General features: G+C 36.2%; 3 protein-coding genes across 4 annotated transcripts; 2 read left to right on the top strand and 1 right to left on the bottom strand.

Annotated features, from left to right (window-relative positions):
- The first annotated feature begins 689 nt into the window (after positions 1–689).
- nat14 (N-acetyltransferase 14 (GCN5-related, putative)) lies at positions 690–3,396 on the top strand. Of its 2 annotated transcripts, none has more exons than XM_055209802.2 (3): positions 690–1,003; positions 1,467–1,552; positions 1,733–3,396. In XM_055209802.2, the coding sequence occupies exons 2-3, from the start codon at positions 1,472–1,474 to the stop codon at positions 2,492–2,494; spliced, it is 843 nt and encodes a 280-aa protein (XP_055065777.2). In that variant the 5' UTR covers positions 690–1,003; positions 1,467–1,471; the 3' UTR covers positions 2,495–3,396. The 2 variants fall into 2 exon arrangements, with proteins under 2 accessions (XP_055065777.2, XP_055065778.2); XM_055209803.2 differs by lacking the exon at positions 690–1,003 and adding an exon at positions 1,056–1,208.
- A 4,054-nt stretch (positions 3,397–7,450) lies between these two features.
- On the top strand, positions 7,451–8,877 carry aicda (activation-induced cytidine deaminase). Its single transcript, XM_055209804.2, has 4 exons — positions 7,451–7,751; positions 7,881–8,160; positions 8,245–8,360; positions 8,463–8,877. The coding sequence occupies exons 1-4, from the start codon at positions 7,572–7,574 to the stop codon at positions 8,511–8,513; spliced, it is 627 nt and encodes a 208-aa protein (XP_055065779.1). The 5' UTR covers positions 7,451–7,571; the 3' UTR covers positions 8,514–8,877.
- A 2,644-nt stretch (positions 8,878–11,521) lies between these two features.
- On the bottom strand, positions 11,522–16,827 carry mfap5 (microfibril associated protein 5). The gene is made up of 7 exons (XM_055211942.2): positions 16,694–16,827; positions 15,644–15,728; positions 15,504–15,533; positions 14,491–14,526; positions 14,318–14,405; positions 13,822–13,895; positions 11,522–12,022 (listed from the first exon to the last, which is right to left on the bottom strand). The coding sequence occupies exons 2-7, from the start codon at positions 15,687–15,689 to the stop codon at positions 11,919–11,921; spliced, it is 378 nt and encodes a 125-aa protein (XP_055067917.1). The 5' UTR covers positions 15,690–15,728; positions 16,694–16,827; the 3' UTR covers positions 11,522–11,918.
- Between the last annotated feature and the right edge of the window lie 5,033 nt (positions 16,828–21,860).

Raw genomic sequence — 21,860 nt, 5'->3', positions numbered from 1 at the left:
TTGATCTAGGATCACATCTTACTTGGTGAAATCACGTTCACATACCAGGTCGTAGAGGTAGTGGACATCTGAATGCCCCTTGTTGAAGGGCCCTTCCAATGTCCATTAAGTGAAGTGTACATGCCGTGGTCAAGGAAGTACGTTCAAAGATATGTTATGATGCATCACTATTGTAACAAATGGAGGAGATTGTAACGGTCAATATAAGCTCCATCCCAAACGAAACCCTAAAAACTCACGGTCCTCAAGTCCACACTTTCATGACATAAAGCAGCTTTGACTGTAGAGAAGAAGTCTACTGTGAAGCTTGCACAAGTGCGCATCAAAGGCACATCACACATCATCGATTGACTTCACATACATATCTAAGTTTATTTGTCCAATTTGTACTTATTTAAATGTAATACCCAATATGGTTAAAGGCTAGTTTAGATTGTAAGAAAGTGATTCATAATAGCTGCTCTGTTTATTAACATGCTGTATCTACTTTAAACACCAAGCAGAGTGAAACAAATCAGTTTAAATAAGATAAAAATAGCATTTGACAAGAAATAATACAAATAATATTTATATACAACTGAATCCTGGATTTCATGCGCACGTGCAGCGTTGGCAAAGCAACATTGGCCTGTCAGTCAACTCGCCAAGAGAGCTCCAAACGCAAACGTGAGACAACAAAAGCTCACTTTAAGGGTTCTGACCTTAGAATGGATTAGGGCAAAGGGATGCTCACCTCCGGAAATCGCCCAAAATACTACAGCTAACATACATGGCGCATGCGCTCTAGCGTTTAAATTTTAAACGAAGAACCACACTACGCAATTTGCGCCGGTTTGTATTCACAGAGAAGATTAGGTGAAAACTGCATTCCTTATGGGAAGAGACTACGCCGTTTACTTCAGTCCTTCAAATATTGCAAGTAACATCGACTGAAAAGAGTAGACAACTGAATCCTTACTTTACCATGCTTTAAAAATTCCCTGCGTCTTTGAATGAATATTAGGTAAGTAGGTCACGCATGCTCTATATTTACAGACTTGAAGGCGGCGGCGTTTACCATATAAGGATTTAAATGGGGGTGACGGGGTTGAAGCTAACGGTAGAGCACGCTACTTTAAATCAGATCCATGCTTGTGAATGTAATGTAAAAAACTCATAATGGTTTTTTCTTCATATTTCTCCATCTGTGTTTGGCCTGTATTGTAAATGTAAGTAGTATGTGTCACGAAACATAAAAATGCCCTTTTTTGCCTTATTTCCTAAAACCCATAAGCAGACATAGAGAAGTTTCTCGTCAAGTCTGTCAGACCAGGTTTTGTGTATTTGTCTTGTCTTCATTCGCTTGTTTGTTCGCAATAAATAGATTTATCGTGTCTATTTGCAGCAATAAAACAATTGTGATATGATTCTGTTCATATTTAAAAAATATATTTAATATTAACCTATGATCTGTATTAATTTATAAGGCGGGATGGGTCGATTAGACCTTGGCGATGTAGTCCTGCGCCGGATGCAGGAGAAAGACATTGAAGCTGTGAAGATTCTTATCAAGGTGAGATCGTTTGTTGACCCATTTAACAGTTTGTTTTTCAGTATATGTGTTTCATATGAATATGGGAACACAACATTTCTCAATATCCTTTCTTTTGTCATGTTTTGCATTTTCTGTACTCTCTTTCACAATCTTTTTCAATCGTATGGATCTGTTTTGTTTTTTCATCTGTATGTACAGGAAGGATGCGAGGGAACCGAAAACCGTCTCATTCTTCACCTCCTTACCCGTCCAGCTGCCCTTCTCATGCTGGCCACTATCTCCTCCATCCTCCGCTTTGTGCTGCACTCTTTCATCATTGCGTTGGTCATTCCCGTCTTCCTTCTTATCGTCTACCTCAAGCTCACCATCCCACGATCAGTGGGCATCCTGGGCTCCAGCAGGCCATACTGGGACTATGTGGGTAGCAGTTACCATGCGGACACCGAACCGGAACTTCCCAATCCGTACGCAGGAAGAGCAAAACCGAGCGCCAGTCAAGAGAAAACCAGACGGCGCAAAAAAGCCAAGGAGAAAGAGAAGACCAATGAGAGAGAGCAGGTGGATGAGGATGAAATTAAGGAGAGGGCAAAGGTTGCCGGCGAGGTTTGGGTAGCAGACTGTGATGGAGAGATTATGGGGTGTGTGGCTAGAGACGGTTGGAGTCGGCATGGTGTTTGTCGGATATGCAGGCTGGTGGTTCAAAGCTGGTACCGCAGAGAGGGACTGGGAGGATTACTGGTGCAGGGGTTGGAATCTAAAGTAAGGCAGAGTGGAATATGCCGGGTCTATGCCCACGTGCCATTTCCCTCCAAAGTGGGAGAGGTTTTCTTTAGGAGGCTGGGTTATCGTCTGCAAGGTGAGACTGGAGGGACTGAGGAAGAGGAGGAGGATGAGTATGAAGAACCAGAAAAGGGTTGGCTGGGGTTCCCTTTAACCAAAGTGTTTGTTAAGGATTTGTGAGTGAAGTGTCAATAAAAAGATGGAAAAGATTCAACCTGATATTAAAGAAAAACTTAAGGATAGTTCACCCAAAAATGACATTTCTGTTATCATTTACTCCCCCTCATGTTGTTCTAAACCTGTATGAGTTTCTTTATTCTGTTGAACAATTGACTTTCATAGTTTTTGTGTTTCCTACTTTGAAAATCAATGGGTACCGTCAACGGTATGCTTACAGTGTTCAACCGAAGACATTTTTGGGTGAACTATTTTTAAAGAACAAGTTTGATATTTTACACTTAAAGCCCTGTTTTCAGATTGTTTATGATAAAATAGAACGGTTTTGACTGAAATTTGGACATATGATGCTGGCCCCGAGGGTTTGCGGGTGTTTGTTGTGTCGCCTCCCACCTCTGCAGTGTGTGTGTGGGTGCACTGGAGCAATCCTATCTAGGGTGCATTGAACTTTCATGTGCAGGGACGTGAAACTTACCGAGTGGTCAGGGGTGTCCACTGATATGTTCACACAAAAATCGCTGCAAAAGACCCTTTCCAACAAGTTTTATCAAAGTTTTTGTCCAACTCCATTGACTTGTATTAGATGTGCTGTGAGGTACGGTATTACTCCGCGCCGGGAACGTTGTTTGTATTCGTGCAATTGGCAAAGGTGGATTATCGCCACCAACTGGGCTGGAGTGTCTATTATTCAAGCCCTCAACGGAAGAATATACGGGTGTGAGGCGTTTGGAAAAATAGGTCCACAAGTTTACAATGAATGCTAAAACACCTGTTGGAAAGCATCTTTTGCAACCCCTGACCACTCGGTGAGTTTCACGTCTTTGTGGGGGAGGGTTTGGTGCATTTTGGGAAGGATTGTTCCAGTGCACCTGTACAGCCGTTGTGGAGGTGGGGGCTGATGCAACGGAAACCGAGAATTCTCGGGCCAGCATCATATGTCCAAATTTCAATCAATCTGAAAACAGGGCTTTAAGTGTAAAATACCGAACTTGTCCTTTAAGGTGCCTGTTAGTACAATGTGAACCATCAAAAGCGTATGAATATTAGAAAAAAGCAAGCATCATTGGGGTGAAAGCAGATTAATGTAAATTACTGATCAATTCACTAAAATTTAAATTAGCTATGAATTTCCCCATGCATTCATTGTGTTTTTTTAAAATGTAGATTTGGATCGGTTTGTATTATTTTAATTTAGGATTTTTAGCCTTTCCCTGTGAGTTGTACACCCCATTTACAAACTTAGTGAATATTCTTTTGAATATTTTTCACTACAGATTATATAAATCATAAATTTTTATATGTTTTTTTTGTTTTTGCTGATGAGTGTTGCAGATTTCATGTTAGTTTAGCGGTGACTGAAAGGATAATCAGTTGTGGTTATTTTATTATTTGCTTGTTATGAAACATTGAAGGCTTTGTTTGTGAGAACATAACAAGATTAACTTTTTGTGTTTACCTTATTTATTTATCTTATTTATTGTGTGGAATGTAAATTACGAGTGGTATGTGGTATTTTTTTCTTCTTTTTGAAAAGCGTTTGTACGTTTCCCTTGACTGTTAAAAAATAAGCTTTAAAAGTATTGCACCACAGTTTTGTCTCATGTCTTTAATTTTTGCATATACATGCATATGTTTTAAACATAAAATGAATTGAATTACTCCGCCAAACCTTTGCAAGCAAACGGTGACATTTAACTGTGCGAATAAGGTTCAACATTTTGTATCTAGTGTGATTGCTTTAAATTTGCTGCAAATTGCATTGCAAAAGGATCTACAGTTCATTTCTGCATGCTACATTGTTCTGTGTAGGTGGATACAGTTCGGTGAGTCTGTTTGAAATGAAGATCGGTTCATGCTGTGTGGTTTGCTTAAAACTGTCTATACCTTAACCACTCACACTACTACCCAACAGCACCTACTGCACTCATTCACCACCGGATGTTTATACAGTTTACCGTGTGGTTGGGGAGATTCTCACCTGCAACACAAAGCTGCAGTGTCACGTTTTGGGCTCTACTAATCTATTTAAAACTTTTGACTATGATTTAAAAGCATGCACTACACACAATTCAAACAAATAGATAACTACAAAACTTACGATAACTTAAGATACGTAGGTCTGTAGTATTCATTTAGCAGGTTTTGATGTTACTCTCATGTAGACGATTTGGGTTTAAATACTGGTTTCAGAATGATTTGAATTGTTACCTGTAACATTGTACACTCTCTTATATACTCACAGTGAGATAAAGAAATGAATGTATGCATGCATAAATGCTTTGGAAGAACCCGTAACCCTGCTCTTTTTAACAACAACAAAAAAAACTATTTAGTAAAAGCCTGTTTATAATGCATTTCACTACCCATGCCCAAAATATCATGAGTTGCCCATGTGTTAGACAACCGAGTTACTGTATCTCCTGTAGCTTTTGCAAGTCACAGTGGCCAGTTTGACGTTAAGGACCATTGGTTGTAAACTACAAAGCTGCTTAGGCAATTGAACACCTGCTACTACGTCCCCTAACCGATGGGTAACTATTATTGTCACCAGGAAACAGATGTGAGTTCATGACTCTGGAAAGTAAGTGTTTGGAGCCGTGGTTGAGTTCGTCTGCACGATCTTGTGTTTGTGTGTGTGTGTCTGTGTGCGAGGGTGGGTTTTCGGAAAATATGACTTGACGTTTCCTGTAATGATTTGTTCGTGTTGTGCCTTTTGATACAATGTAGTGGTCGACTACGGCCTAAGTGAGACTTTTTGAAAAGTGGGCCTTGGGTCACCTGTAGCTGCAGTCAGACATAAGTGCTAGTGTCACTCTCTTCGTCTTCACCGATATGTTGGTGCGAATATGCAAAAACGTTCTTACTTGCATATCTTTTTGAGGCATATTGTGTGATAATACAAGCAGTATTAGCTGTAACAGAAGCATGACCTGTATTCTTTCCTACATCCTTTCTCTTGTTTTCCCATGTTATACACACATTGTGCGCTGTGGTAAGACCTCAGAAAGACTTGTGGTCGGAAGGTAAATCATGGGAGCAGACAGATCTCTTCCAGATGTTCGAATTCAGACACATACACACAAGAAGGAGCTCATTGGGGAGCGGTGATTTCCCTGGCCACAGAGGGCATGACAGGGTGACTGGAGACAGACAAACACGCACAGGATGCCAACTTAAAAGTAACAAGGAAAAGTAAAAGACAGTTGCAGACGACCACAAATTAATAAGTGTGCGTGCGTGCATGTGTGTGTGTGTGTGTGAAGGGATTACCCTCTCCTATCGTGAGCACGCGGATTAGCTGGGCTTGCATTTGGCACCGGGCCCTCACGCTACCTGTGTGTTTTGGTGTGCGTGCACATTGCACGTGAGGGTTAATTGCCTTTTTGGAAAAACCCTCGGTGGAGGTGTCAGAGCTTCGGAGGATTTTGGAAACCTCCTGTAGTAAAAAGCAGCTTTTTGGATCCCTGTGGGAAAAACTAAATGAGTGGAAAGGGTGAGGATGGAGAAAATCTGAGCAAGGGTATAAGCTATATAAGAGTGTTTGGTTGTTTTTTAAGATTGTGTGGGAAAAATGAAGTGGAGGTTCCCTGACTGGGTGCAAGAGATTTGGAAATTTCCAATTCACTTTGGTTTCGCTGTTGGCAGCATTTTCTGACGCACATTCTAGAGTAAAATGGTTGCGAAGCACGTCAACCGCTCAGCAAGTGCTATTGAATAAACAATAATTAACAGTTACTAAATAAAAATGCATAAATGTACATTTTTCATTTCTTTTGTCTAAAGATTATTGAGTAAAAAGTATAAGACATTATAGAACCAACCCCTCTCTTTTATATGTATATAACACTTTCTCCACTTTCTCTGTGATTTCGATATCACGTGCTTATTATACAGATCATTCAGCCGTGGCTCAGTTTAAATGCACCTGTGCCCTCCCAAATACGTTTGAAAACATTTCTCACCCAATCAGGGACCCTCTTTCTCTCAGTTATACGAGCATGTCATACGTTTTCTATACCTCCCTCTTCCTCGACCCATTTTTAAACTCTCAGCCACTTTCATATGACTGAATGAGTTTGCGAGTTTCGTCTTTCGGAATGATCAGCAAGCTGGACAGGTAAGTGAAAACAAAACAAGTGATAGTGAGAGACTAGGGGTGGGTTTTTTTTTGTCTGGACCGTGCATATGCAAAGGCAGCTATATTTATGGCCATATTATTTATGATTAGTGATTGGCAATGCATTAATGCATTTATGTCATTTAGTTCATGCACTTTAATGACGTGCATTTTAAAAATGCATTAACCTGCATGTAGTTTTTTTCTGGTTTCAGAAAATGAAAATTGAAACTGATAGATATTAGTATGAATGGTTGTGAGTGTTTGTGGGTATGCGTAATCTTTGTTGTGAAATGAGCAAGGTTTAGAAACCAAGTCAACCAATCACTGATGACTAAGGGTTGTTTCAGTCATACTGTACAAGTAGATATAGAGGAACAAAGACGCTTAAGATTTATTCTGTTTTTTTTTTGTGTACAGAATATATTACAATTACAATTATTACTAAAATCATGTATTTTGCCAATATGTGTATTCATGTTATCAATATTATTATTGCTTTTGTTCTATATTACATCTATGTCGATTATCATAAACAAATGTGACTCTAAAAACACAGTGGCATGGACACTTTTGGATAGTCATCCAAAATGTTTATATTTTAATATATATTAACAATCTTATTAAGATCTGCATCTGGCAACAAATAATATTTTTTTTTAGAAACAATTTGATTTATTTTATAACTTTCTATTTTATTTTGCCAAAATTACTTTTTATCCAATGTTCTCAGTTGGATTTGAAGTGGTAATTCAAAGTCAGTTCCTTTCAAGTGGTGTCCCATCCGAGTAACTGAAATTATTTCTTTCAGATATTGTCCAAAATAAAAAAAATAATTATTTCCTAAAACAATATAAACTACATACATCTAAAAACAAATGCCTAATTTCATATTTTGTACTACTCTGCAAAAACATTCTTGTGCCATTGTACATTATTATGAAATTGAATAACAAAGTATGAATGTTGTGCTACAGTGTGCTCCTGACGCAGAAGAAATTTACCTTCCATTATAAAAATGTGCGCTGGGCCCGTGGGAGACACGAGACTTACCTTTGTTTTGTGGTGAAAAGACGTATTGGCCCTGACTCCCAATCTTTTGACTTTGGACACCTGCGCAATCGTTCTGGCTGCCATGTAGAGGTAAAGATAGAGAGTCGACAGATAAACAGAAAAATCACAATGATGTTTATGTTTGGGTTGATAATCTCCATCTCACCCTGTGCTATCATCTTTTTGATTCTCCTGTTCTTTTCCACATCTCATGTAGAGCTGCTTTTCCTGCGCCATTTGGGGGTGCTGTGTCCAGGACTGTGTGGTTCAAGTGTGGACGGTGCGAGGATGTGTTACTCAGTGACCTGGTTCTGCTCCTGGTCGCCCTGCGTTAAATGTTCCCGGCAACTTGCCCACTTCCTGTCGCAGACGCCCAACCTGCGACTGAGAATCTTTGTGTCACGCCTGTATTTCTGCGATGAAGAGGACAGCCAAGAGAGGGAAGGACTGCGAAACCTAAAGAGGGCAGGAGTGCAGATCTCTGTGATGACTTATAAAGGTAAAGGAGGACAGAGATTATATGATAGGCTATATGTGATCATGAGATATATGTGACGTGATTGTGGTTGTGTGTTTTTCTAAGACTTTTTCTACTGCTGGCAAACATTTGTTGCACGGAGAGAGAGACGTTTTAAAGCCTGGGATGGCCTTCAGGAAAACTCTGTCAGACTTGTTCGAAAACTGAATCGGATCCTTCAGGTTCTTATTATAGTAGCATTCTTTAACTGTAAACCGTCTGAAGATGACATCAAAACCTATATTTCCTGTGCTGATTTACATATCTTCTTTTTTTTACTATAGCCCTGTGAGACGGAGGATCTGCGGGACTGTTTTACACTTCTTGGGCTTTGACCACAAATATGAGATTCTCAAATGACTGAACACTGAGATATAAATGTGTGTAAATGGTGCTGTTGACCTGAGACTTGAATCTTTTGACTTGAATTTGAGTACTGTACTGTAATAATCTGAGATGATATTATACTGTATATAGCATTAATGTGATATGTTCACTCAAAGTAAAATAAAAGCTATACATTGACATGTTATTATGTGATAAAGCTGTTTTCAATAAGTAATTCATAAACACATTCTGGACTACCAGGTGCATGCGGTTTGATGAGAGTATGAGCTGATTTGAAAGTTTCTAGAAAGTGAAAAAAGATGTTTTATGATTAATAATATTTCCCACCTCTGTCATAAAAAATACCCATAACCATTCGACACGGGGAACCACCATATCTCACAGTGTTGCCCGCCAGTATTCAGATTAGTGGTCAACATATATGTGGTTTTAAAGTGCTGATTATTAAACCACTCCAATTGAAATTAACTATTAAACAGTGTGTTCAGTAATAGTATTACAAACCACCAGTTAATTTGTAACTGGAGCTGGATCTTGTGGTCTTGAGACTTCTTGAGAGCACATAAATGTGGCCTCGGCCAGCGTCTTTAAAAAACAAATTCATGGGCTGGATATGGGTCTCAGCTTATGGTGTTGGACAAAACCACATCTGTTAGTCCAGAGCATAACCTGCTATATTATTTTAATCCAATTAAATTAGCCTCAGACTTTTTATGATTTAAGAGTTTTTAGGACTTCTGGAATTGAACATTACGAGATTATGGGTCAGTAGTAAAAAAGTACTAAATATATACATAATGTAGTACAAATAAAGATTAGGCTACAATGTAAAAAAATTATTTGCTGCCTCAATTTTTTTGTTGAATCAACTCAGACTTACAAGTCATTTCAACTTACTATTATTTATATATGAGTTGTTATAACTACAAATGAGTTGTTATAACTTAAAAAATGAAGTTGACTTTTTAGCAATATCTTGTCAAGATAAATAATAGTAAGTTGACATTACTTGTAAATCTGAGTTGATTCAACAAAAACTGTAAGGCAGCAAAGATTTTAAGAAAAACGTATTTGTTTTCTTAGTGGTCCAAACCACTTTAATTGTTGTCATTTATTTAAATTATGCCATTATTATAAATGGGGAAATAAAGCATTACACTTTAATCAACTTTTTTACATTTATGCAATATAAAAAAAATCATAATTATTAACTAAACAGGAAATGATCAGACAAAAACAAATAGGCTATACAGCAATTTTGAAAAACAACCACAAAGTGAAAGCATGATTTAAAAAACTTATAGGTAAAATTTAAGGTGTTCACTCTGTATAACATTGTAATATATTTGATGAATGAATTTGGATAAATTAGGACAAGATTTTTGAATATTCACACAAAAACAAGCCCATTTTTCATATATGATGTACATTTCAGGCAAAACAGGATATTCATTACGAAAAATTTATGTATTTCATGTTAATTATTTTTAAATGAGCAGAAAGTGTAAATGGTCAGAGAAAAGTTAACTGTGTAAATAGCCCACATCAAAACATACAATTTACTTTGGATTACTTTATTTAAAATAGGCAACTTGTGCATATTGACAATGATTTCAGCAGTCACAAATCTCTCACAGATGGAACTGTGTTGGGGGATCTGTTTACTCAGACCCTGGATGAGGAGGGTCTTTTATAAGTCTCCATTGCTTTATTATTTTTTGTTCACTGTCAGATGAACAGTTTCAGACTGTAATTTGACAGATTACAAGAATTAAATTTCTGCGTGCACTTCTGCAAGCAAAAGCCTATCAAAAGCATGTCAATTTATGCATTTTATCATTGTCATTCATCTATTTTGGATGATGTTTTCTTATCATTATTAGACAATTTCAGTTATTTCCATCCATAACAAACATTCACCCTGATAACTCGTTTTTTGATTGTGCATTCAAATTAATATCAATCAAACTGCAGTTGGTTTGTTTTGATTCAAAGGTGCAGTGTGTAATTTGTAAAAGGATCTCTTGACAGGAATGCTAAATAATATACAAAACTATATTATAAGGGGTGTGTAAAGACATTTTAATAATTAACCATTATGTTTTATTACCCTAGAATGAGACGTTTTATCTACATACACAGAGGGTCCCCTTACGTGGAAGTTGCCATTTTGTGCCGCCATGTTGCCCTTAAAGGACAAACTTTTTTACTAAATTGTCTCTGTCGATGACATATTTTTTCTGGTGGTGGCTACTGTAGTTTCTCATTGCTTTTTAAAAGCGAGGGAAGAGCAGTGGACTGAGCCTTGGGTTGCAATTTGCTACATTTACACACTGCACCTTTAAGCCTTCATAACTAAGTAGGACAATAATAACATGATAACATAATAATAAACATGTTTTGACAAAATATATATATATACATAAAAGAAACTTGCACAGTGAGTATTGTATTTGATACTGTAATTTGTAAAAAAAAAATAATGACCACAGTTGTATTTACAAAATAGTGATTTAACAACTAAATATTATCTATAAAACATTTTTATTTAATTATATATTTATATTTTGCTTAAAATTTAGTATTGTGCATTTTTGTGTATACATCAAGTCTTTTATCATGTTAGGACGCCCTCTTGTGTTTAATCATTGAATAGATCTGTGTAAACAACGGCGTGTAAAATGTCTATTTATCATTTCATGTCATGACACTACACGTAAATACGTTTTTTTTGTGCTAAAGGTATTAAAAAGTGTTGTGTGGGTATGTTGTGATTCAGCTCGTTTATTTGTTCCTGTTTATGCAATTAACTGTAGCTTATGTAAAATCTCATTGATCATTCTTGCTTTTAGCAATCTGTTATTTTATGAAACATGAGTCATGACCTACTGCAGATTGTAAGGACTGAAGAACTGTATAATGTTTATGGACATTACAACATACAAAACATAAACATGACAAGTGCACCCGTAAATCTTGCAATAATGACTTGTGCCTCTTAGAATAATAACATTTAATATTATTTGTAAAATACAGATATTTTGAAAAATATATATTGTATGCATTATATTATTATTATTTTTATTACGTACAGTGATGTGTGCTGTATAGCCTACTAAAGGAATATAAAATAATTGTGACTACATTAGGTTACTTTTCCCATCAGCATAGACAGTATGCATTGTCATCCCTTGTGTAAATTACAACCCTGTTAAAATAGCATGATTAAAACACTTAGACATTCATCCAAAGTAATAATTATGACGTCACTGAACGACAGTTTTGATAGGCTTATAGTTTGAGATTTATAATTCAGATGTATAGCTTTATTTGTTTGAACAAGAACTCGCTCCTTCTTTCAGTCTCCCGCCCTCTGCGTAATCCGCCTAACATTAACCCTTGTTTGCCCATGTTTTTGGGTTGCTACGGCGACAGCGTCTATTTGTTGATCTTGTTTGCCGTTTCGGCCACCCAGATTTCTCTCGACAAAGTTCAGCTGAAAAAGAGCAAAGAAAGAGACACAATCATTTCAGGGTTCAATAAGTTTAATTGTTTTATGTAAGCAAGCTACGGCTGTGCTACTGTAGAAATAAGTAATGGCTAAGGCAACTACCTTCCCTTCCCTACATTACCTTATTTCTTTTATAAAACGGATACACAATACAAATATTAGAGCTAAAAAATATGTATCACTAAAAAATAAGTAAAATCAATAAAAGCAAATAGTCCATGACTGACTGTGAACCATGCTGTGAACAGCAGCAGAGTGTTTTATATTTACGTTGCTAAGGGCAGTGATACACATAATTGTTGGGTGCAGCGGTCATCTGTAATCTATTATAAACAAAACACAGCTATTGGAACTAACGGTTTTATAAATGGATTTAAAGGTGCAGTGTGTAATTTTTAAAAGGATCTCTTGACAGAAATGCTAAATAATATTCAAAACTATATGATCAGGGGTGTATAAAGACCTTTCATAATGAACCGTTATGTTTTTATTACCTTAGAAGGAGACGTTTTTATCTACATATACAGAGGGTCCCCTTACATGAAAGTCGCCATTTTGGGCTGCCATGTTTTTACAAAAGCCCTTAACGGACAACATTTTTTTACTAAGTTGTCTCCGACGATGACGTTTGTCTGGTGGCGGCTACCGTAACCTCTCTATATGTTTCAAAAGTGAGGGGTGAGCAGTGGACTGAGCTGTTGGTTGCAATTCGCAACCTCACCACTAGATGCCGCTAAAATTTACTCACTGCACCTTTAAAAGGGAGATGCACTACATAACTACAAGGAAACACAGATATGAGCTTGGCTCCTGAACATTTGATAAAAAACAATGGAAATAAATTCTTCTCTTTGATTTTCTCATTCCTGATTTTAACTGCTTTGACTTCTTTATGCTGGTTGGGGGAACAAAAGCATCATTAGGTCAGGTGGGTTATGTTGTGTGATAGGTCCTGGCTCACAGCTGGCATGAATGGATGTCCTGCATAGTTTGTGGCATATCACAGAATACAGAATTTTTGATGTTCCTATAAATATCCCATCCTAGTCAACAGTCCACTTATGGAAGCTACGCTGCTATGAGTAATTCGGAAATCATCATGGCAATAACATCAAAACCACAAGCATGTTAACCTCTGACCGGAAATATTTACACTCTGATATATCACAGTGTGACGTATGTTGAGGTTAGCCAATCATAACAGAGGTCATTTAAAAGAATTAAAGGGGACATTTAACAAGACTTTTTAAAGATTTTAAATAAATATTTGGTGTCCCCAGAATACATAAAGTTCCATCTTAAAATACCATATAGATAATGTATTATAACATGTTAAAATTGCCACTTTGTAGGTGTGTCCTTTAAAATGCAAATTAGTTGATCTCTGCACTAAATGGCAGTGTCGTGGTTGGTTAGTGCAGATTAAGGGGCAGTATTATCCCCTTCTGACATCACAAGGTGAACCAAATTTCAGTTACCTATTTTTTACATGCTTGCAGAGGATGGCTTACCAAAACTAAGTTACTGGGTTGATCTTTTTCACATTTTCTAAGTTGTTAAAAGCACTGGGGACCCAATTATAGCACTTAAACATGGAAAAAGTCAAATTTTCATGATATGTCCCCTTTAAAGGTATTATAACAAAAACAGCCCTTGGATCAAAGAGAATGTTATGTAAAGGTAAATTATGCATAAATCAAAATGTATAATGATGTGTATAAAAATAATAAGGTTTTAGACAATTAAGTAGTAAGACATGCGAGAAGAACAACTGAATGTCTCACCCATCATGAGCTCATCTTGTCGACATACGGTCCTCACACAGATTTCCTTGTTAATCACATAGACCCTTGGGAGACTGTAGCACACATATCATTTAATTTAAACATTTATTTGGCCAGGAAAAACTTCTTTAAAAATAAGAATTGATTTTCACAGAGATTTTATAAAGGCAGTACACTCTTAGAACGAATGTGTTAAAAACAACACATTAGTGTTAATTCTGGGACAACATACTAACTGCGTTGTCCCAGAATTCACCCATCTCTGTGTTGTTATTGAAACAATACATTTTGTGTTACTTTTAACACAAAATGTGTTATATTTTAACACAAAATCAACACAAAATGACACATTATGTGTTAAATTTACACATAATGTGTTAAAAGCTTACCACACAATGATGTGTAAAAAATTAACACATCCTTTCTAAGAGTGTAGCTTTGTGTGATGTGTGTGTGTTTAAGTGATTTTATCATATTTACAGTATGTGTTAGTCACCTGTAGAGACAGAGTGAATGGATGCATTTCTTTGTAGGTCGATGAACTGAGTACATCCTGGTACAGGGGTATGTTTCCTCTCTGCATTCTGCTCAAAGACAGTATTGTTATTGTCTCACCATCTTCTCACACATACAGTGGTGCACTTTCTCATATATACTGTACAAACTCACCGGATGGTGGGAAAGTGCTTTCAAAGTCCTCTATTTCTGGTGGGAAAAAGAGAAACAACTTGTTGCCTTGCCACATGGGGTGAATTGGCTCAATAAGGATAATTGAGAATATGGAAGGCTATCTTTTGCAAGATACAAAACAATTATCAAAACAACAAAAGTAGAAATGTAACAAATCACCTGCCATTTTTGAAAAATGCATCATTAAGTGACTCAGTCTGCCTGTGAAAACTCAGCTAATGCCACTTTCTTGTGATTTACATTCTGTTAATAAATTCTACAACCTCGATGTGTTTCATTTTGATTGAGTAGGTCATGTCAAAGATTAAAATGAAAGGAAAATCAATGATTGAAAATAAACTTTGATGCTCATTAGTTCATTATTAGATTAATGATACTTTAGAGTGGATTTTACAGACAGTGCCACATATACACTCACCTAAAGGATTATTAGGAACACCTGTTCAATTTCTCATTAATGCAATGGTGTCATGTGTGGGGGATGTTTTCTTGGCACACTTTAAGCCCCTTAGTGCTAATTGGGCATCGTTTAAATGCCACTGCCTACCTGAGCATTGTTTCTAACCATGTCCATCCCTTTATGACCACCATGTACCCATCCTCTAAAGGCTACTTCCAGCAGGATAATGCACCATGTCACAAAGCTCAAATAATTTCAAATTGGTTTCTTGAACATGACAATGAGTTCACTGTACTAAAATGGCCCCCACAGTCACCAGATCTCAACCCAATAGAGCATCTTTGGGATGTGGTGGAACTGGAGCTTCGTGCCCTGGATGTGGATCCCACAAATCTCCATCAACTGCAAGATGCTATCCTATCAACATTGGCCAACATTTCTAAAGAAAGCCTTCAGCACCTTGTTGAATCAATGCCACGTAGAATTAAGGCAGTTCTGAAGGCGAAAGGGGGTCAAACACAGTATGGTGTTCCTAATAATCCTTAAGGTGAGTTTAGTTTTACAATCATTAAGCCAGACTATTGTGAATTACCAGTTTGCTGTGCCCAAACAGGAACTAGAACTGTGGAAAAAGCAGAATAGTTTTGTTAAATATGCAATATAAAGGAATCTTTTTTTTATATGAATTAAATGAATTAGTATGTGTTTAGTTGTTTTGAATGCTGGAGTTACCAAAGAAACAGCAGCAAAGCAGAACAGGAACTGGCCAGATGCCCATGTTTCAGGGGCTTACCAGGGTCCAATCACAGCTCAGGGGCTGGACAAAGCAATAAGAAACAAGTTAATAACCTCAGTATATATTTCAGTCATAAACCAGCCAAAGATGGCTTGCTGGTGGTCTTTAGCTGGTTTAGCCACCAGTCTACCTGGTTACCTAAGATGATGCTTAGCACGCTCCCACACATTTATCCATTTCTAGACATCCTCACAACAGTTAGATAAAACAAATGTATCTTAAAATGTGTATCAGAGAGGAGACTTGCAGATGGTTGAAACTGATGCAGATTTCCATGTGTCTCTGACTCATCCAGATTCTCATTTATTGAAGTCACAGAGCACAAGTTTTTTGTTCTCATTCTCTCATTAAAGATATCATTTACAGCTGTTTATGCATCCAGCTTTTGTCTTTTTCTTTCTCTCTCACAGACTGTTTTCCTCTGAGCGTGTATTTTTCTGCATCCAAGACATGAGCTCACACTAAAGAATGTGCTTTTCCTCCCGTCCCGGACTCACCAACTCACACACACATACATTTACACATATACACACTCTTATGTGAATGCATAAGTACTGCACACTTTTTCAGACTATAGATTTGCCAGAGAGATCTAATGCACATTCAAAAGAATAACTCGGTTTAACTGTAAACAACAGAGTTGCATCAACACAAAATATGCACATAAAAATATTTTACAGATAATTTTTTTCTCCAGTAATATCAATCAACATGTTCATTTACATTTATGCATTTGGCAGACATTTTCATCCAAAGTGACTTACTGTGCATTACAGACTATTCATTTATGTTTGTTACCTGGGTTCAAACCTACAACCGTTTGCACTGCTAATGCAGTGCACTGAGACACACAGAAACATATATAGCTGGTATGTACCCATTTGAAGCCATTTCTTCAGTTTGTAACCAATGACTAAACACAAGTAGATGTTTTAGGATAACATTAATGTAATATTCTCAAAAGAAAGAATTTTTATAATACTTACAAGTTTACAATCCTAGTGCCGATTGTGATTTTCAGATTCCTTTGGCTTTTACTTTTCTCCTCCCTGTCTCTTCCCTCCCATGTACATCTCTCCGCCTGTCTCTCTCTTGATCTCTCAATCTCTCTCTCTCTTTTGCTCTTTTCATAAAATTTTAGCGCAGTTTTTTAAACTGCATTATACAATGGCTTTGATGGAGGCTTTTTAATGTCCTAATTCATGTGATTTCTTAGATTCTAGACTTTTGTGTTTTCTTCCACGCCCATGCATAAATGCAAAATTTTTTAGGATTTGGAGAAAAAACAAAATGATATATATAAAATTTTCTTGCTTCCCTTAAAATACAAAGGATGCTCTTTGAAACATTGTCATCCTAGTATAATATATAGATTCTGCACAAATATATGGATTCATGCACGAGGGCTGTCTTTAAAGCAAATGCGTGCATCCTAAACAATAAATCATCATCAATAATTTGAAAAGGACAAAATGCGACATTAAAGGGATAGTTCACTTTAAAATGAAAATTCTGTCATCATTTACTCATCCTCATGTTGTTGTAAATCTGTATGAATTTCTTTTTTCTGATGAACACGAAAGAAGATATTTTGAGAAATGATGGTAAACGCGCATCAGAGAGTGAGCATAGACTTCCATAGTAGGAATTTAAAAAATATGATGGAATTTACCGCCAACTGTGTGCTTACCATCATTTATCAAAATATCTTCATCATTTATCACAATACTTCCAAAATATTTTTTCCTACTATGGAAGTCAATGGTCGCTGTCTCCTGTGTGTTTGCCGTCATTTCTCGGAGTATATTCTTTTGTGTTCATCAGATAGAACAACATGAGGATGAGTAAATGATAAATGAAAATTTTAATTTTAAAGTGAACTATTCCTTTAAATTAGACAAATTTTGCAGACAAAAGGCTACAAAATGCCATATTTTTAATCCTTTAACTGGCGCAGCCCTTTTTGAGTGGGGGGTTGGTGAAAAGGTGATATACACCTTTAAATTAATATAACTCTGGCATTTTTTTTTTTTTTTTGGTCTAGAAGCCTAATTTTGGTTTTAATTTTGGTAATTTTTGGTTTTAAAGAAGACACTTCAACGTTTTTTAGGGAAGTGTCTGGAGGTGAAAATATTTTTTTTAAAGCAGTTTACATTTATTTGTAATAAATAAAAATGCAATATAGTATAATTTTTAATACATAAAATTGTCAAAAAACTGAGGTTTGTTCTGGTTTGCTTTGAGGTTTGCTGCATACTTGTGTCACAAATGAATAAATTACAGTTACTGCATTATTATTACTGCTAAAAGGTTTTGAAATATAAAAACTTCATTCTTAGACCTTTCCAACAATATATAGTTTGTCGTGATAGACTAACATTTACATAGAAAATATTGAAATAAACGTAGGTGTCCCGCTCACGGGACAGCGCCAATTAACGGGTTTTAACACTTTTCTGTCACCAAAGTCTTCTGTGAAGAACACCTAATAAAGAAAAATCTAAAAAAAACTTAATAATGAAAATATTATTAATTTTTTTTATTATTGAATACAAAATTATAGGTACAACAAAGGTAAATGTATTCATTCTACATGAGAAGATCGATGAAATTTAAGATCAAAATTCTCCTGCTCATAAAAATGCTGATCAATCCGCCACCAGGGGTCACTGCAGAACAATGATAGGCTATTTAAAAATGATTTTAGATTTATAAAGGTTAATGATTAGTGAAAAACATGCTATTAATAGTTTCTATTAATAATTCCATGGTTCACAGACCACATTAAAGAAATGTGTTATGTCTGTACTGTTAGTTTACTGATCAGTGTTTTAAATTAATCTTTGTAAACAACATGCCAGACCATGTCATTAGGGTTTTAGATGACATACTGGACATTTAGGCCTGTGGGCATCATATTTTTTACATAAAAATGGTATTTGTTTTATATCTTACACTCTTTTGATAAGTGAGGTGATGTGATTTTACATTGGAATGAACTCCCAGTTAAAGTCTGCATTTTTAAATGGAAAGTTTCCCCAGCTGGAAATAAACACTGCTAATGTTGTCCCTCTTTCCCATCACCTTTCCAGGGCTAAACGAATCTGTTTTAGCTGGGGAAACCCAAAGTGCTATGTGATGGCTCACCTTGCATTGTCACACACATTTAGCATGACCTTTAGAAAGCTAGTGCTTTCTTCTGGGCACAGTTCAGAAGTCAAAATTCATCATGCAGTTGACACAATAGGGTTGCATGGTTGGCCAGAACCCAAACTTTGACATGAAACGATAGCCTAACTAGGTCGATAAAATGAGCACCAGAGGCCATGATGACATCTTGAGTGATGGCGGCTACACGAGATAGATCCAATGCTGAGCTAGTCTAAACCAGTGTACTCAACTGCCTGACTGAAGAATTTGATGCACTACCATGATGGGTTGGGAGAGTGTGACACGTGCTTGGTCCTGGAGTTGAGCACAAATAAGGGAAGCATGCCAGATCGTAAACACCGAATAACATCTAGACTTGTTTATTAGAGGAATGTAAAACCCCTCAATCTCTTCCCAACTAAATTTCACTCTTAAACGTCTTGCATACATTTAAAGTCAAACGCATATCCATAAGTCACGATAGGCTACTTATGTTTCTTCTGTTGTCCTTTGTTATGGTATTTGACAGTTTTTTTTACGACTGTGGAATTGGCTCAGTCTCTCAAACTATCTTTATGAGCTTGCTTACATGACAGCTTGGCTATTAGTTATATAGTAGTAAATCTAGTCTTGTGGTAGGTAATCCGAGACACAGTATGAATCCCAAAGCTATGATAATGCGATAGCTGCACAATGTGTTTTAATATAAAATGAGTTTTCAAGTAGCCAGTCACATACTGACCTATTGCAAGATATAAAAAATAAAGAGTATAACACAAATGTTATAATACTATAAAATCTATTCAGCCACTGCACATGCATAAATGCTATGGTTTTTTGCCGACTTTTATTATGAAAGTAGGTTAGCGAGCTGTTTATCCATATGTTTAAGCGATGTAATAACTATCCCTGCATTCTGCTGAGGTTCGTAGCAGGTTCTGCTGAATGCATTGCTGGCTCTGCTTTGCTCTCCAGCTCTTTCCATGTCATTCTTCATGATCCATTGCAATCTCCATGTCTCCTGCCACTCATCGGTTGTTCTGTCCTTGTATCCAGCTGTCCCGAGCCGAGTCTAGCTGTACACTGGAATGTACTGGCCATTAAATTTGTTTATGACACTGTTTTCATTCGTCTAATGCCAGAGATTCAGATTTACTAGCTGCATTGTAAAAAGTGAAAGTTGGATCTACTTTAATTGTTAATTAAATTGTTTTTTTAGGTGTTACCAATTGAAGTACTTTTAAAGATATTCCAACTATTACTTTTTTACATTGCATAAGTGGTGCTATAGTTGTACTATAGCACCACTTGGGTGATTCTCACGAAACCATTGAAACACCACGGCACTAATGATTTTAGCTTTAAAATGTGTAATATAGTAACATTAAAAAGCCTCAGAATTAACACAATACTGTGTTCTACCTTGCACAATGTGTGATTTCAACATAAGAATTTATAATTGTAAATTTTATCTCATTTTCTGCTGAAATTCTCATTACCGCAATGTGTCCGGCTGTGTTTGAACATGCGTTATGTTGTAATTTAATCAAATTAGCACAAACATATTAAGAAAAAAAATAAATGGATGTTTTGCTAGACTACTTTAGATGACAGAAAAATTATTTACTGAATATTCATGTATAATAATAATGAAGAAAAATTAGGAAAATGATGTGTCCATGCCTGATGTTCTCATCCTCCGCAACACTTTTTGAGAACAGTTTAAGCACACATACAGAATTGTAATAAAGTTTGATTTTGAGTGACCAATCACATGGACCAGTTACTTCAAGATGGCTACCAGGTAAGATCATTTTTTACAGTTAATTTGAAATATTGTCATATCAGAATGCTTACACGACATTTTGATTATCATTACCGCAACAGATGCTTATTAAATGTTAATTTAATTAATAGAAGCATAATACTTTGATTTTAAATGCATGTGCAGAATCTCCAAATTATGTTCTTTCAGGTTTGTCATGTCATTTTGAAAATATGTCAGTGTTGATGTTTTCTGACGGTAATGTTGCGGTAATGAGATTTTTTAGGACTAATTTTTTAAATAATGTTACAAAAAGTGTTAAATGATAAGTAAAAGTTTTTAAATTAATGTTCCCATTTACTCCAGACTTTGTTTTTCAATGTCTGGTGGGAAAAAAAGTAAATTTAAGCAATTTTTATATTTTCATGCTTGACATTTTTAAAACCAAGTTTTCGTGAGAATCACCCACTTATGGTTCTACATAGGTTCTATATAGCACTAAAAGAGGTTCCCCTGTGATTATGAGCCAGTGAGCCACACTCTAAAAAAAATCCGTAAAAAAACGGACAAAGTACTGTGTAAATATGAAGGAATTTTCCGTATTTATGTTTTACAGGAATTTATCCGTTTTTTTAATAACATGTTGCATTATGGGTGCAATAGCTCCTGCTGCAATCTTTTACTTTTGCCTCTCTATCACCATCTCTGTTTGAAACCTAAAATTGCAACTTGCTTGCAGAGTTATTTTCTAACATGGATGATGTTTAACTTCTAAACAAATGCTGTCAGAACAAGACACAAGTGTTAAACAGCATCGACACATGTGATTTAGTAGACAAATCTTCTTTCTGATGTGACGTGTAAGTCAAATGTATATTTACCACAACATTTATCACATTAAATCTACAGTTTATGTTTGTTTTAGATTCATTTGAAGTCACCACTATGGTGATTAGTGTTCCCTTTAGTGGCTTTTGTCCCTTGACCTTCCAGAACTGACTCTGTTCTATTAGCATTGCAACAGTGTTTTTGCTTGTACCAATTACAACTTGTTTGTTGCTTGAGGAAGGAGAATTGTCTATGATATCAAATAAGCTTAGTTGTTTTTATGTTTTGCTGCCTAACATTTAAATATGAAATGATAAAATAAGAATAAAGAACTGAAATGTATAAGAGTGACACTCTATGCTGATCTAAAAACACTAAAAACACACTTTAATAAGATTGCTGCAAATGTG

The sequence above is a fragment of the Misgurnus anguillicaudatus genome, chromosome 10 (assembly GCF_027580225.2).
Source record: "Misgurnus anguillicaudatus chromosome 10, ASM2758022v2, whole genome shotgun sequence".
NCBI classification, from domain to species: Eukaryota; Metazoa; Chordata; class Actinopteri; order Cypriniformes; family Cobitidae; genus Misgurnus; species Misgurnus anguillicaudatus.
This window is presented reverse-complemented; position numbering and strand designations above follow the sequence as displayed.